Source organism: Hyla sarda, chromosome 1 (assembly GCF_029499605.1).
Source record: "Hyla sarda isolate aHylSar1 chromosome 1, aHylSar1.hap1, whole genome shotgun sequence".
NCBI classification, from domain to species: domain Eukaryota; kingdom Metazoa; phylum Chordata; class Amphibia; order Anura; family Hylidae; genus Hyla; species Hyla sarda.
Window position 1 is genome coordinate 157,186,178 of NC_079189.1, and position 17,198 is coordinate 157,203,375.

Below are 17,198 nucleotides of genomic sequence, written 5' to 3' on the forward strand. Positions count from 1 at the left end.
GTTTCATTTCTATTCTTGTTGTTTAGGCTACTCTATTTCCGTTCTTTGTTGTCTTTTTATCCCCCACTTTGTTTTCCTATCTTTGCTTCTATTTCCTGTTTCTTACTGTGCTGAAAACTACAAATCCCAGCATGCCACATGCCTTGCTAGTTTGGGGCGGCTCCTTTTTTTATTGTTTCTTTGTTCCTCCCTTTACCCACCCTACTATTTTCCCGGGTCAGCCCCCTTATACACAGCACACTAATATAATCAGCCTTGGTTGGGACACACTGTCATACACACACAAAAGGGACTACAACTCCCAGCATGTGTCATTCAGGAGTCTTCAGTCTGTGGTATAACACCAGCATGCTGCCTCTGTATTCTCCTGGGAGTTGTAGTCCACCACACCTCTGTAGGGCATACACCAGTGTTTCCCAACCAGGGTGCCTCCAGGTGTTGCAAAACTACAACTCCCAGCATGCCCTGACAGCCTTTGGGCATGCTAGGAGTTGTAGTTTTGCAACAGCTGGAGGCACACTGATTGGGAAACACCGGTGTAACATGATGTGTATGCTGAATAAGCTAGAACAGTGTTTCCCAACCAGTGTACCTCCAGTTGTTGCAAATCTACAACTCCCAGCATGCCCAAAGTCTGTCAGGGCATGCTGGGAGTTGTAGTCTTGCAACAGCTGGAGGCACACTGGTTTGTAAACACTAGCATACACACACACAACAGGGACTACAACTCCCAGCATGTGTCATTCAGGAGTCCCCCCCCCCTCCCCCTTCACATATGGGGGGAGATTTATCAAAACCTGTGCAGAGGAAAACTTTCCTAGTTGCCCATAGCAACCAATCATCTTGCTGCTTTCATTTTTTTGAAGGCCTGTGAAAAATGAAAGAAGCGATCTGATTGGTTGCTATGGGCAACTGGGCAAGTTTTCCTCTGCACAGGTAAATCTCCCTCATAGAGATCATTCCCAGTATGAGATTTATTCCCCTGCAGCCCATACATCCCCAGCCCGTGCACCTTCTCATCCTCCCCTTCAGATAACACTTATCTTCTCTGTGTTCCTTCTCCTGTGCAGACCTGCGTCCTTAGAATACAGAGCAGGGAGGAGGGGAAGAGCTGTGTACTCAGCTTGATAAGATGAGGGGCGTGGCTTATTCCTCTCATGCAGACAGAGAAAAAAAAAAAAAAAGCTGTGACATCTTGTCCACAACAGACTCAGAACTGTGGACAACAGTAAAAGAAAACCCTCTGAACTACAGAACTTCCTGCCCAACAAACAGGTAAGAAAAATACACACATGCTGCCAAAACATATAACACATGTATATTGCAAAAAAAACAAAACTTAGATGCCATATAGTCAAAAAAATTAACCACCGGAGTACCCCTTTAAGGACATAATGGCATATAACAATACATATTACAGTGCAATAAATTATACAATGATATATATCCAGTATAAACCTGTGTAGTGGGCTCGGAGCAGTCACTTTAAGAGACATCCACCAGACAGGTCAGGAAGACAAAAGTGTTCCACACTGGGGCACCACAAAAAGTTGGAAGATAATACACAACAGAGCCATTTGGGACTTTTTTGGGGATTATTTGGCACAAAACAATCTTTTAACCTTTTGATAAAGACCAGAGAGTTACGGATTCTGGACTTGTCTTCTGCAATGATCATCGAAACAGCTCACCGTATTGGCCCTGAACACTCTGACCCTCGTTCCCGGCCTCTCCAAGTATTCTTCAAAGTTCTCAATCCCCAAGATAAGTTACTGTTGCTGGTGGCATACCAGTCTGTACCTTCTCAAAAGTATGAAGGTTGCATCCTGCTGCTGTTCCAGGACTTTTCTGCACAAAGGGCTACTTAGCAAGGATCTTTCTCTGCCGTCTGCAATTAATGACAGAAAAATTGCCCACCTGAAAAGGGCATTGGCGCAGAGGCCAGGATGTAATTGGCTTTTTGTCCAGGCCTCCTGATAGGCCCGGATGTTGTCATGGCAATGGCTGATGCAACAGGCGAATACCAGAGCAGGGGCAAATCCCCATAGCAAACCTCTCCTGTTTTGACAGTTCCTGAGACAGACAGAGGTGTCATCAGAGAGCACTGTGGTCAAACAGAAAATAAATTTAAAAAGAAAAGAATTTCCTGTGGAGCATACAGCAGCTGATAAGTACTGGAAGGATTAAGATTTTTAAATAGTAATTTACAAATCTGTTTAATTTTCTGGCACCAGTTGATTTAAAAAAATTTTTTTCACCAGAGTACCCCCTTTAACCCTTCAGTCAAAAGCAGAGGCAAATACACCCATTACAGGACCTTTGTCTTTTTTCAACCCTATTAACTATGTTAGGACTATGTAACAGATGAGGTGTGCATTACAGGTAATATTATAACCCCTATTGCAATTCTTTAGAGGATTTAAAGTTTTATACAGCATACTGTGAAAGCAGTAGATGCAATGGAAGCAAGTATTAATAAAAAAAAACAATGGAGAAAATATTCTTGCACCATAATAGTACAATGTGTTAAGCCTGTTAAAGAGGTATTCCAGGGAATTATTTTTTTTTAGATATCAATTGGTTCCAGAAAGTTAAGCAGATTTGTAAATTACTTCTATTAAAAAATCTTCATCCTTCCAATAATTATCAGCTGCTGAAGTTGAGTTGTTCTTTTCTTTCTGGCAAAAATGCTCTCTGCTGACATCTCTGCTGAAAACTAGGGAACTGCACAGAGTAGAAGAGGTTTGCTATGGGTATTTGCTTCTACTCTGGGCAGTTCCCAAGACAGGTTTCATCAGAGAGAGCACTTAGACAGAAAAGAACAACTCAACTTCAGCAGCTCATAAGTACTGAAGGGATTAAGATTTTTTTACTAGAAGTAATTTACAAATCTGTTTAACTTTCTGGAGCCAGTTGATATATATATAAAAAAAAACTTTTTTCCTGGATAACCCCTTTAACCCCTTACCGCTATTGGACGTATGCATACGTCCAGGCGAATTACAAGTTCGCGCAAATGGACGTATGCATACGTCCAAGCGATCTCCTGCTCTGCTGCGGGCAGCGCAGGAGATCGCGGGTGGGACTCAGCTGTCAATCACAGCCGGAGTCCCACCGCAGCTGCCGGGGCCGCGATCGCGCCGGTCCCGGCAGCATTAACCCCATAGATGCCGTGATCAGTTCTGATCACGGCATCTATGGTGTTTGCAGGGGGAGCGCTCTCCCCCTGCCCATCAACGGCGGCTCCGCGACAAAATAAGGGGGATCGAGGGTGTCTAAGACACCCTCGATCCCCCTTGAAGACATAGGAGTGAGGTGGCAGGGTTGCCACCCCTCCTATCCCTGCTATTGATCGGCGGAGCGGCCGACCAATAGCAGACTGGGGGCGGGGGGGTTAAAGTTCGGTTCCCCCCGCTATGCCCACCCATCGGTGTCCGGGCACAGCGGGGGGAACCGTGTAGTAGCGGCGGCGGCGGCGGCAGCGGCGATCACTTACCCGGCGGCGGCTGTGATCACGGCGGCGGTGGAGGTGAGTATGACGCCGCGTGTCCGGAGTCTGTTGCCTAGCAACATCTGCAGGGCGACAGTTTAGAGAGTGGTCTCTAAACTGTCGCCCTCCAGATGTTGCAAAACTACAACTCCCACCATGCCTTGACAGCTGTTTGCTGTGTTGGCATGCTGGGAGTTGTAGTTTTGCAAGATTTAGAGGGGTTCAGGCTAGAGATCACTGACAGTGGTCTCTAAACTGTAGCCCTCCAGATGTTACAAAACTACAACTCCCAGCATGCCCAGACAGCAGTTTGCTGTCTTAGCATGCTGAGATTTGTAGTTTTGCAACATCTGGAGGGCCACAGTTTAGAGACCACTGTCAGTGATCTCTAGCCTGAACCCCTCTAAATCTTGCAAAACTACAACTCCCAGCATTCAGGAACAGCAAATGGCTGTCTCGGCATGCTGGGAGTTGTACTTGCGTGCCTCCAGCTGTTGCATAACTACATCTCCCAGCATTCCCTTTGGCAATCAGTACATGCTGAGAGTTGTAGTTCTACAACAGCTGGAGGCACACTGGTTGGGAAATACCGAGTTAGGTAATAGGTTCTATTACCTAACTCAGTATTTTTCAACCAGTGTGCCTCCAGCTGTTGCAAAACTACAACTCCCAGCATGCACGTTCTGTCAGTGCATGCTGTGAGTTGTAGTTTTGCCCCCCCCCCATGTGAATTTACAGGTTACATTCACACTGGCGGCGGATTACAGTGAGTTCCCTGCTTCAAGTTTGAGCTGCAGCAGCCGCAGCTCAAACTCCTAGCGGGAGACTCAGTGTAATCCGCCGTCAGTGTGAATGTAACCTAAAAACACTACACTAACATAAAATAAAGAGTAAAACACTACATATACACACGTACACTGCCCCCCCACCACCCCTTCCCCCCCAATAAAAATGAAAAACAGCAGCAGTGTCCTACAGCAGTGTTTCCAAAACGGAGCCTCCAGCTGTTGCAAAACAAAAACTCCCAGCATTTCCGGACAGCCATTGACTGTCCAAGCATGCTGGGAGTTTAGCAACAGCTGGAGGCACCCTGTTTGAGAATCACTGGTGCAGAATACCCCTATGTCCACCCCTATGCAAATCCCTAATTTAGGCCTCAAATGCACATGGCGCTCTCACTTTGGAGCCCTGTCGTATTTCAAGGCAACAGTTTAGGGCCACATATGGGGTATCGCCGTACTCGGGAGAAATTGCCTAACAAATTTTGGGGGGCTTTTTCTCCTTTTACCCCTTATGAAAAGGTAAAGTTGGGGTCTACACCAGCATGTTAGTGTAAAAAAAAAACATTTTTGTACACTAACATACTGGTGTTGCCCCATACTTTAAAATTTCACAAGCGGTAAAAGAAAAAAGCCTCCAAAATTTGTAACGCAATTTCTCCTGAGTACGGAGATACCCCATATGTGGGCGCAAAGTGTTCTGGGGACGCACAACAAGGCTCAGAAGGGAGAGTGCACCATGTAAATTTGAGGTCTAAATTGGTGATTTGCACAGGGGTGGCTGATTTTACAGCGGTTCTGACATAAGTGCAAAACAATAAATACCCACATGTGACCCCATTTTGGAAACTACACCCCTCACGGAATGTAACAAGGGGTACAGTGAGCATTTACACCCCACAGGTGTCTGACAGATCTTTGAAACAGGGGTCTGTGAAAATGAAAAATAAAATTTTTAATTTGCACAGCCCACTGTTCCAAAGATCCGTCAAATGCCAGTGGGGTGTAAATTCTCCCTGCACACCTTATTACCTTCCGTGAGGGGTGTAGTTTTAAAAATGGGGTCACATGTGGGGGGGTCCACTGTTCTGGCACCACGGGGGGGCTTTGGAAATGCACATGGCCAAATTCTCTCTCCAAAAGCTCAATGATGCTCCTTCTCTTCTGAGCATTGTAGTTCGCCCCCAGTGCACTTCACGTCCACTTATTGGGTATTTCCATACTCAGAAGAGATGGGGTTACAAATTTTGGGGGGTATTTTCTGCTATTATCCCTTGTAAAAATGTAAAATTTGGGGAAAACAAGCATTTTAGTGTAAAAAAAAATAATTTTTTTTTACATATGCAAAAGTCGTGAAACACCTGTGGGGTATTAAGGTTCACTTTACCCCTTGTTACTTTCCCCAAGGGGTCTAGTTTCCAAAATGGTATGCCATGTGGGTTTTCTTTTCTGTCCTGGCACCATAGGTGCTTCCTAAATGCGGCATGCCCCAGAGCAAAATTTGCTTCCAAAAAGCCAAATGTGACTCCTTCTCTTCTGAGACCTGTAGTGCGCCAGCAGAGCACTTTTCATCCCCATATTGGGTGTTTTCTGAATCGGGAGAAATTGGGCTTCAAATTTTGGGGGGTATTTTCTGCTATTACCTTTTTTAAAAATGTAAAATTTTTGCTAAACCAAGCATTTTTGGTAAAAAAAATATTTTTTTTTTACATATGCAAAAGTCGTGAAACACCTGTGGGGTATTAAGATTCACTTAACCCCTTGTTACGTTCCATGAAAAATAGCGAGTTTGAAAATTTTGTGAAAAATTGTAAAATTGCTGCTGAACTTTGAAGCCCTCTGGTGTCTTCCAAAAGTAAACACTTGTCAATTTTATGATGAAAATATAAAGTAGACATATTGTATATGTGAATCCCAAAAAAAAATATTTGGAATATCCATTTTCATTACAAGCAGAGAGCTTCAAAGTTAGAAAAATGCAAAATTTTCAATTTTTTCATCAAATTTTGGGATTTTTCACCAAGAAAGGATGCAAGTTACCACAAAAATTTACCACTATGTTAAAGTAGAATATGTCACGAAAAAACAATCTCGGAATCAGATTGATAAGTAAAAGCATCCCAGAGTTATTAATGTTTAAAGTGACAGTGGTCAGATGTGCAAAAATGGGCTGCGTCCTAGAGGTGAAAATGGGCTGTGTCCTTAAGGGGTTAAGTCTGTATTTGTGCAAGGGGTGCGGGTATATAACACCCCTGGCACCTCAAGTCAGGGCGTATGTCACTTTGCGGAATAACGTGACGTGCCTCTGATGTTTGGTTTCAGCTTCCGGGAGTTTGAATTTCCCTCCGTTATGTGAAGTTTCGGTGAGCGTATATCCGCTGGGAACACATCAGTCCGTCGCTTTGATCAGCATCAGGCTGGCTGAGAGATGAGCTATGGGTCGACACTGAGGCTACTGCCAGGAGAGGGAGAAAGATCTTACCTGCCGCACGGGAGCAGTACAGCTGCCCCTATCCCTGGCAGCACACCCGGCCATCGCTGATCCCTTCTCTGTTCTTCCACCCCAAGTTCAGCCATGGCATTAGGAGCTGGGCAGAAACTCGCTCACTGGCTTTTGGGCTCTTTTAACAGGGGTGCCGGCTGGCTTTTCATGGTGCCTGTAGTGCTCATGTGGTCTGACCTCTGGTTCAGTCTGTTTCGGGTCATGTGAGCATCAGAAGGAGGCACTGGATGCTGGGTTGATCTGGTAGCAGGCGCAATAGGCAACACTGAGCAATTAACTATATGTTACTATATGTGTACCACAGTGTATATACCTAGCACTTACACTGTACATATGTTCATAGAATTTACACCTTGCATAGGCTCATAGCATTTATACCATGCATACACTCATAGGGGGAGATTTATCATTTGGTGTCTATTGTAGACACAGATCTACTCCTTTACACTGCTTGTCTAATTTACACTCTTGCTCAAAATTTACAAAAGTTGCGCACGTCCTTTGATAAATTTTGCTCTACTGTGCACTCCTTCTCTACTTCAAACTTCAGAGCTGTGGAGTTTTCCCACGGTACACTGCTCACATAGCTATAAGTGCTGGAGCAGCAGTGTGTGCCAAACAAAACTCTGCACAATAGTGAAATCATAAATCTTTATAAAGTACACAGAATGTCTGGGTTTAAAAAATGTAATGTAATTTTGCTAAACAATCTGTCCCCTTACCTCTATATTAGTGTTAACCAATGAGAATGCCTCCAATTGTTGCAAAACTTGGCATGCTGGGAGTTGCAGTTTTGCAAAAGCTGAAGGCACCCTGGTTGGTAAACACTGTGTACATGTACCAGAGCTGAGTGTGTGATCATGTACATGTAGGAAAAATTAGTGTGCAGCATGTGTATGGAGCAGAGATGAATGTGTGATTATGTGTATGCATGACCACACACACTCAGCTCTGCTGCATACATAGTCACACACTCAGTTCTGCTGCACACAGTCACACACTCAGCTCTGCTGCATACATTCACACACTCAGCCCTGCTGCATACAGTCACACACTCAACTCTGCTGCATACAGTCACACATTCAGCCCTGCTGCATACAGTCACACACTCAGCCCTGCTGCATACAGTCACACACTCAGCCCTGCTGCATACAGTCACACACTCAGCCCTGCTGCATACAGTCACACACTCAGCCCTGCTGCATACAGTCACACACTCAGCTCTGCTGCATACAGTCACACACTCAGCCCTGCTGCATACAGTCACACACTCAGCCCTGCTGCATACAGTCACACACTCAGCCCTGCTGCATACAGTCACACACTCAGCTCTGCTGCATACAGTCACACACTCAGCTCTGCTGCATACAGTCACACACTCAGCTCTGCTGCATACAGTCACACACTCAGCTCTGCTGCATACAGTCACACACTCAGCTCTGCTGCATACAGTCACACACTCAGCTCTTCTGCATACAGTCACACACTCAGCTCTGCTGCATACACACAATCACACACTATACTCTGTGGCATACAGTCACACACTCAGCTCTGCTGCATTTACACAATCACACTTTCAGCTCTGCTGCATACACTTGATCACACATATACATAGAGCTAACAGCTGTACCTCTTTCTCCCTCCCTGCACATACAGTGGTATTCTTAGCTGTACGGTGACCATGGTTACAGTGCGGGAGTTTGAATTTTACACGGTTCTAAGTTCAACATTCTACCGCCTCACGTCCTCATAGCTGATCGGACCACCGCGGTAAAACCGCGGTGGTCCCGTTCAGCTCCACCGAACTGTCGTGAAGTATTTCTGCATATTTTAGACCGTGATCACATTTGATTGCCGTGTCTAATGGGTTAATACCGGGCATTATTAGCCAGGGGTCACAGCCTTTCCAAAGTGTCGGGACATTACAGCTATTACTGGGGTGACCCCGATTTAGAGCGAAGTATTACACGTCCTCCGTGCTGGTGTTGTTACAATGAGCGTTTTGGTCCCCTCCTCCGTACCGGAGCGCTCGCTGCCCCTGCCCCCTTCTGTTTTGTCCCGGCGCTTCCCGGTCAGACATGCTGACCGAGAGCGGAGGGATTCCTCCGGCAGGGATGCGGTTAGCGTGGCGGCTGATCCCCGCACACGCGCCGCATCCCGTGTCCCCGTACCTGCAGCGCCGTCCTCTTGCGCTGCTTCTGTCTCCCGACGCGCGCGGCCCAGCTCCTTAGGGCGCGTGCGCTGGCTTCATGAAATTTAATGGGCCAACACACCATTGATTGGTGCCTGGCCCATTCGGCCCCTATAAATGTCTCCTGCCCCTTGCTGCCCTCGCCGGATCTTTAGTGCCTTGTGTCGAGTGAAAGCGTTTCCAGTGTTCTGTGTTGCCCTTGCCTGTTGCCGACCGTTGCCCGTGACTACCGCTAGTGAACCCGTACTGCCTGCCCTGACCTGTTGCCTGACAATCGCCTGTGAACCTGTTCTGCCTGCCCTGACCTCTGCTACGTCTGACTTCGCTTCTGCCTGCTCCTCCTGTACCGCGCCATTCTCAGCTACCATAGGGGTCGAGTCGCTATCGGGTGGAACGACCTGGGGGCTACCTACCGCAGCAAGACCATCCCGCTTTCCGGCGGGCCCTGGTGAAGACCAGTAGCCTCTTAGATTCCGTTCCCGTGGTAGGGCCCGCGTCATCGCCCCTCTGGTTCAGTGGATCAACCTCCTGTCACCTGAGCGGTACGTTACAGGTGTCTTTTTGCATAATTATTTTGCTACCTGCACAAACTTTGAGCGTCTATACTAAAATACACAGTTGATAGATTGAGGTACACTGCATAATTAGCTCTACTGTAGACTGTAACTTAGAATTCCAGATGTGATCTTCTATCAAAAATTCCGGAAAAAAAAACAAGCATTATACGCAATTGCGCATTTTTTTTTTACGTAATATAAAGCCTGAAAACAGTGTATATATGATAAATCTCCCCCATAGAATTCATTCAATACAGATCACACCATGCATATGCTTCTACAGAATTTACTATGCATTTGTTACAATGTTGTTTATAATGTGCATATGCTATAATGGAGTTTGTACCATGCATATGCTATGACAGAGGCATAAGCTATGATATTGTTTGTACAATGCATACGCTACAGTTGAGTTGGTACCACGCGTATGCTACAATCACTCATACATTACAGAATTTATACTACATGTACAATATAGAATTCACACCATGAATACTTTACTAAAGCATTCATACAATGCACACCCTGCCAGAATTTACCCCACTTATTCATTACAATAGCAAATAATCATACCATGCATATGCTACATGTCCTCAGACGCTTATAACCTCAGATGCAATAATATTTGTTGTTTTCATTATTTATTGAAATATAAATGGTACATTTACAACATGTATTTTATAGACAATGTAAAATAATGCAAACATAAATTTGGATACCAATTGCTATGATTAGAATGCATGATGAGTTTTTAAATTTTCACATCCAGGTATTTTTTTAGAAAGATTTTTGCAACCCCAAATGCAGCTAGAGCAAGCAACAGGAACAATGAGAAAAGACTGAGGTAGAATCCAGGGAGTCTGAAAAGAAGACATACACAAGATTACATTTATATGGATATCTCAATGCTTTAAAGGAAAACAGTCACCAGTTCCCCCGCACTATAACCAGATACACCGGGTTATAGTGCGGGTGGGCAGGAAACTGATGTGGGGTCTCGGACTGCTATACCTAACCTGCAGTCCGAAGCCCCACTCCCCGAAGGTTCCCCTCTTCCAGCGCTGACTTGCACTTTGAGGCGGGCCTACCAGCTAGATTTAAATATTCATAAGCGCCAGTCACGTGAGCGCTCGTGCGTACTGAGCACTCACGTGACCGGCGCTTATGAATATTTAAATCTAGCTGGCGGGCCCGCCTCAAAGTGCAAGTCAGCGTTGGAAGAGGGGAACCTTCGGAGGAGTGGGGCTTCGGACTGCAGGTTAGGTATAGCAGTCAGAGACCCCGCATCAGTCTCCTGTTCACCCGCACTATAACCCGGTGTATCTGTTTATAGTGCGGGGGAACTGGTGACCATTTTCCTTTAAAGGGAGGTGCATTCACAACACAGCTTGTGCTTATGGTTGGTATACAGTTTAGGCATTTTAAAACCATATGAAAACATATACACACAAGGTGGTTTGGTTTGCCCCAAAAAAAAAAAAACTGATTGAACCGCAAATCGAATTCATTTTTTTAGTACGTTTTCTCACTGTCGCTCTATGGATAAAGCAACACATTTGGTTCTACAATATATTATATCTATAATATTTTATGATATGGTTAATGATAGAAAACCGTATAAGGTCACCATACACATAAAGCATGGTGTGAATGCACCCTTACAAAGACAATGTCAGTTTTGACTGTAAAGATCTTTAATATACATGCAATATATGTAAAATAGTACCTTTATTAGGGAGTAAAGTAGAAATCATATATCCCATAAATCTCAAACTCAATACTCTTACGGTATGTTCACACTACGGATAATGAACAGAATCTCCGCTCGCAGAATTCCGAATACAGTGTCTCAAGAACATCAGATTTAAGTTGGCTAGGCATGTTTGTTTTAATTTGGTCCCAAACCCACCCATTTTGAACATAATAGGCCCCGACTTTTAATGAAAAATATGGCATGTGTGTAAATCGCTCCACTAAATTTATTATAAAGAAAAAATACAGGCCCTGAATCCAAAAGTGTGACTGAGGTGTTACTCTACATTGCAATTTAACCAAGCAATAAATAGCACTTACCGGCCCTGAGAGGATGTCACATAACCGTTGAAATAGAGATGACGTGCAAGTATATAGAGTAAGCCCAAGGCTGCAGCCACCTCTGCACACAAAAATAGGAAAATAAAATTAGTTTTCACTTTAAAAGAACCCTAGTCAAATATCCATTATTTCGGCTGCGCTAATATGCTACAATTTATTATATAACATTTTTATATCTGACATGTTAGATGCTGGCTACTGAGACTGACTGATTTAAAGCAGAAACTTTCTACATGTGGACTGGCCTTATGGGAAAAAAAGTACACTGGATTCTTTAAATGAAGGTATTCGCGATTTAAGGGGTTATCCAGGCTGTAAAAACTGATGGCCTATCCTCAGGGTAGGCCATCAATATGAGATCAGCAGAGATCTGACACCCACCACCACTATTAAACAGCTGTTTGGACGCACATCCAGTTGTGAGATCTCGCGGTCTCTCCCAGGGCGTGGGTGCACTAACCCGCGTGCACAGACCGCGTGATGGAGGCGCAGCCCTGTCGGCAGATGGTTCCTTCTACTCCTGGAAAGCTGGCAAGTATGATCATTGTTACCACCCTGAGTAACTGTATGGAGGCCTGGCTAGAGGGGCCGAGACTGCCTGGAAACGCTGCTCTGGAGCCTCCCGGTGAGAGGGTCTCTGGCCCCTGGAGAAGAAATCATAGAGCTAAATATGTGTGGATGGCAGGACCCAAAGCCTCCCGGTGAGAAGGGGTGGCTCCGGGGATTCTTGAGGTTGCCCTGCTCCCCAGGAGATAATAAAGGGCCCAAAAGTGTCTGACGATGAAAAGGGCGGCGTCCCAGGTGAGAGCTGGGCCCCCTCCTTGGATTAAAATCGCAAAGATGAAATAGGGGGTTCAGCCTGATAATTGTGGATTGAATACTGGCTTGGCTCATGGGCTTTAGAATGGAGGCTACTATGTTATTTAACTGTCTGATTAACTAGATGCACACAGCACCCCTTAAAGCGATAGTTGGAGTGTAGGGGGGGGGGTTAAAATCGCTCCCTCCTCTTTTTGTTTTATATAACTCGATATAATTAGTAATACCAAGTGACATGTTATTATAGATACCCTGTTTTTGCCGGCGCTCTCCAGCTGGAAACAAAGCAGTAACAGTTGAGTAGACTAAATTGTTTACTATTCCCACTGATCGTCTAGCTGTGAGTAGAACTATTTCACTCTACGTTGCCGCATTCTGTCACACTGTCATGAAGCTGAATTTCTAAGGTATGAACAGTACTCCTGGTCTCAGACTTTTCTTTCTTTTTTTTTTAGCTGGCACTCTCTCTCCTATATTGTGATTTAATCCCCTCACATTTTTCTCGGTCGATATGCCTCCCAAGTCTAGTCAGAGGAAATCTGGAGTCAGCCCCCCTAAAGAAAAACCCACTGCTGGGAGAATTGATAAATGCCCTAAAGGTGTGGGTAAAAATAAAGGGAATTTGGGGCCATCTCCCAATCGACCTAAGACAGGTTCAAGGTTTGACCCACTTACCCCAGCAGAGGAAGGCGGAGAGGGGGGGGGTATGAACTGCGGAAGCATTTATTACAGCGTATCTTGTTAAAGATGCAGTAGTGCAATGCGGGCTTAAAGGATCTCTCTGTTCAAGTTGGCGCTCTATCTACTGACGTTTCTTTGATACGGGAGGATATGAATAAGATGAGAGAGAGAGTGTTAGGCTTAGAGAAAATCATTCCTGATATGGATCTAAAAGTGACTACGGCTAAATCTGATATTGATTGACTCAAGGAGGAGAACTCTCTATATAAAGGGGTACTCCGGAGGAAAACATTTTCTTTTAAATCAACTGGTGCCAGAAAGTTAAACAGATTTGTAAATGACTTCTATAAAAAAATCTATACCCTTACAGTACTTTTTAGCAGCTATATACTACAAAGGAAATTCTATTCTTTTTGAATTTCTTTTTTGTCTTGTCCACAGTGCTCTCTGCTGACACTTCTGACTGTGTCAGGAACTGTCCAGAGCAGCATAGGTTTGCATTGGGGATTTTCTCCTGCTCTGGACAGTTCCTGATACAGGCATCAGGTGTCAGCAGAGAGCACTGTGGACAAGACAAAAAAAGAAATTCAAAAAGAAAAGAATTTCCTTTGTAGTATACAGCTGCTAAAAAGTACTGTAAGGGTATAGATTTTTTAATAGAAGTCATTTACAAATTTGTTTAACTTTCTGGCACCAGTTGATTAAAAAATAATAATAATAATTCCACCGGAGTACCCCTTTAAAAAGAAAATTATAGACATGAAGGATGGGTCAAGACGTTCAAACATTAGATTGATCGGCCTTCCAGAAGGGAATGGAGGGTGAAAACCCGGTTAGCTTCTGTCAGGACTGGATAAAAGATACTTTTAGGGTACGTTTACACGTACGCAGATTTGATGTGCAGGATTTGATGCACAGGATTTTCTGCTGCAGATTTCAATGTAAACTAAATGGCTGAGCACAGCTTCTAATCGGCAGTTACAAATCCTGCACATCAAATCTGCACAGGATCCTGTATGTGTGAACGTACCCTTAAGGAGCTGAATCTTTCAAATATGCTCCTGGTGGAAAGAGCGCATCGAGTCCCAGGGAAGCGATCCCCACCGAGAACCATGTTGCTAAAGATCTTTCTATCCTCAGACAGGGATCTGAAGTGGTAAAAGCAATGGAATGGTTGGAAACACAGGGTCTATGAGGGAGTCAGAAGACAGTTTAAATAAATGATTGTTCCTGTTTTGTGTTAGGCAGACGGGTGGACATGGAGCATCGGGAGGGAGTAGAAGAAATAGGGCATTAGTGGAGAGACCCTTAGAAATGTGTTTCAGTAGGGTTCAAAGTGGGGGTGGGGGGGTGGGGGGTTAGCAGAGCAGGAATGGGGTGTGCTGTTTTTTTTTTCTTCTCTGAACGATTAAGGTTATTTCATGGAGCATAAGGGAAATTTCGGACAAGGCTAAAAGGTGCGCAACCTTTGATCAGATTTCCGGAAATCTCTCCGTGGTGGTAGACCCACCTGTGGTTAGATACTATGGGTATAGCTGCCAGAAAGTGGGCGGGAGCTGAATTTCATTCTGTTGTTTCTAATTATTCAGCACGAGTCTCGGTGCACATCCACATATCAAACCATTTTGCGCTTAAAGCTAAATTGGTTGATGGGAGGGGTCGCTTCATTTTTTTATACGGGGAGTTTGACCATCTCAAAATGATCCTGGTGTTCATATACATTCTGCCTCCATTTACACTTGAAATCGTAATAGAGCTCCTGAAGTTTATTGGTTCTAAGTCCGACATTTCCCTTTTGGTCACAGAGGATTTCAATACTGTTATAGATGCACAAGATAGAATTGGATGCTTGGCCCTAGCCGGAGGTCGATCCCCACTGCATACATTTTTAGAGGAGGTAGGGCGGTTCAATCTTTAGAGGGAGTTGTATGGGGACCGAAAGTGCTTTACTTGTTATTGCTCGACTTATAAGGCATATATGTCCCAGCATATAAATCCCCCTTTTTAAAATAGACTACGGTACATTTTATTGATATGCATGAAAAAGCAAAAAAATTCCCCACACTCAGTGTGACAATAATTAGTGACTTTAAATAATATTCAACATACCACCACCTCAAGTTCTGTTTGACAAGGGGGGTTGGACCACATACACGTTTATCATGGATTATTCCCTGTGCACCTCATTGGATTATTCATATTCGGCAGATACCAAATGCACCAGGTTAATAGCTGTGGCCCACACCTCCGTCAAGTTCACCACATGAATTAATAATATAAAAAGATCCTACATTAAAAATTGTTCTGACGCGTTTCCCTCCTATGCTATTGTGGTTGTTTCTATGATATTGGGGTTGTATGGTTTCTCAAGGAACATTTAGATTGGTGGTGTAACCCTTTGATGAGGACTAAAGCACATAGGAGCCACCACAGAGGTTTGTCAGTCCCTGATAAATGCCTTATAGATGCCTGTTAACATGAATGCACAGGTAAATAAATTAATCAATCCCATCAATACTTCCAAATGGTAAATATGGTTCTATGAGTTCTTACCCATAGATGATAAGAGTTGTCCTAGTGAGTCCGTCCAGCAGCAGTCCATCCTCCACACTGTATGTGGCTGGATCCGCTCCTTAAATCACTCGCCGGTGTGCACCACGCTAGCGCTGCTTCTGGCTGTCAGATGACGTATATCCGGCCTTCCTGTACAAGCCATGAAAGTACATGGCATTATATGTATCATGCACAACTCTGCGCAGGATACGCGTCATACATCCCATCATGTGTGACTCCCATTGATCACATGACCGGAGCCCACATGGTAATGTTGATTACTATGGTAATGTTGATTACTGCAGTTACATGTCAGGAATTGCCACTGCATATGCCTAGACAATCTGACATATAAAAAAAACGGTACCAACATCTTAATATACGGAGGTAAGATTACTCATCTAAAAATGGTTATAGATAACCATCAAATACATTTCTTATGGTGGAGCTTGATTTGTAATGCAAATAAAGTATGGCAGATTAATACAAGGCAAGACAAGGGAGATCACCCAATCATTTGGTCACCTCATACTATATCTACCCCATAACCATAATCTTCTGGACTAGAAATTGTTAATAGAGGATTATATTTGGACACCAGTTTATCATATTGGTAAAACTTTTCACTTAGTCAAGGACTTTTTTGTTGTTTATTTTATCTCCCCAGGATTTTCTTCATGTGGAGTCTTAATTTCATAAGCGTGGTTGGGCCTTTCTGGTATTATTACTGGTGTTAAGGAGGTTAGGATGAAGTACAGTCGGAAGACAGGTGCCCCCTATCACTAGATGACCCCCCAAAAAATTCTCCATGCCTTTTGAGGGACCCACCTCCTTAACAGGGTGGCCTCATCCACAGTGCCGTTCCCTACACTAAGATACGTGAGGGCGCTAGGACAAAACTATACTAAGATAGATAAAGAACAAAAGACCGAGAAACTAGAGTAGAGAAAATTGAGGCAAAGAACTGGGGACCCACCCTCCCTGATCCTGGGGCTCATAATGTGGGTGACAAAATTACAGATGTTCCCAAAAGGGAATGTATATTGGTAATGATAAATTTAGGATTAAAATATAAGTATATGTAGATATATATATATATATATATACACACACACACACACACACACACACATTAGGGGTGATGTTGATACCGTTCTTCACATCAGTCCCTATGGCCATTTTGTGACTGACAACCTAAAATAGATCAATCAATGAATGCTGAGAAGTTGTAGCTTTCAATGGGGCCTTAGGACGAGATTCCAGGAGAGAGGATATCCTGATGCTGCTTAGAGAGAAGCCCTCAGAAGTAATAGGTCTGCCCTATTGGTACCTAAGAGAAAACAAACCCAGGATAAAGCAATAAGTCTTATTGGAACATATAATGAAAGGAGTGAGGGAGTTAAAGAAATACTTCATCGATATTGGGGCATTTTAAGATCAGATCCACATTTGAAGGAAGTATTATCCCACACATCCATCAGTGACCTTCCGAAAGGGGAGATCACTAAGGGACCGACTGGTACATAGCCAC

At 44.2% G+C, this 17,198-nt stretch overlaps 1 protein-coding gene across 4 annotated transcripts in view; it reads right to left on the reverse strand.

Annotated features, from left to right (window-relative positions):
* Nucleotides 1-10,157: 10,157 nt before the first annotated feature.
* LOC130360543 (microsomal glutathione S-transferase 2-like) overlaps nt 10,158-17,198 on the reverse strand; it is an 80,031-nt gene continuing 72,990 nt past the window's right edge. For 3 of the 4 annotated variants that reach the window (XM_056563071.1, XM_056563086.1, XM_056563080.1), the window contains exons 5-6: nt 11,594-11,675; nt 10,167-10,380 (exon numbers count right to left, since the gene is read on the reverse strand). In XM_056563071.1, coding sequence (XP_056419046.1) covers nt 10,272-10,380; nt 11,594-11,675 — 191 coding nt within the window. In that variant the 3' untranslated portion in view covers nt 10,167-10,271. Of the gene's footprint in view, nt 10,381-11,593; nt 11,676-17,198 lie in introns of all 4 variants that reach the window. The other variant, XM_056563066.1, reaches the window with a different exon arrangement.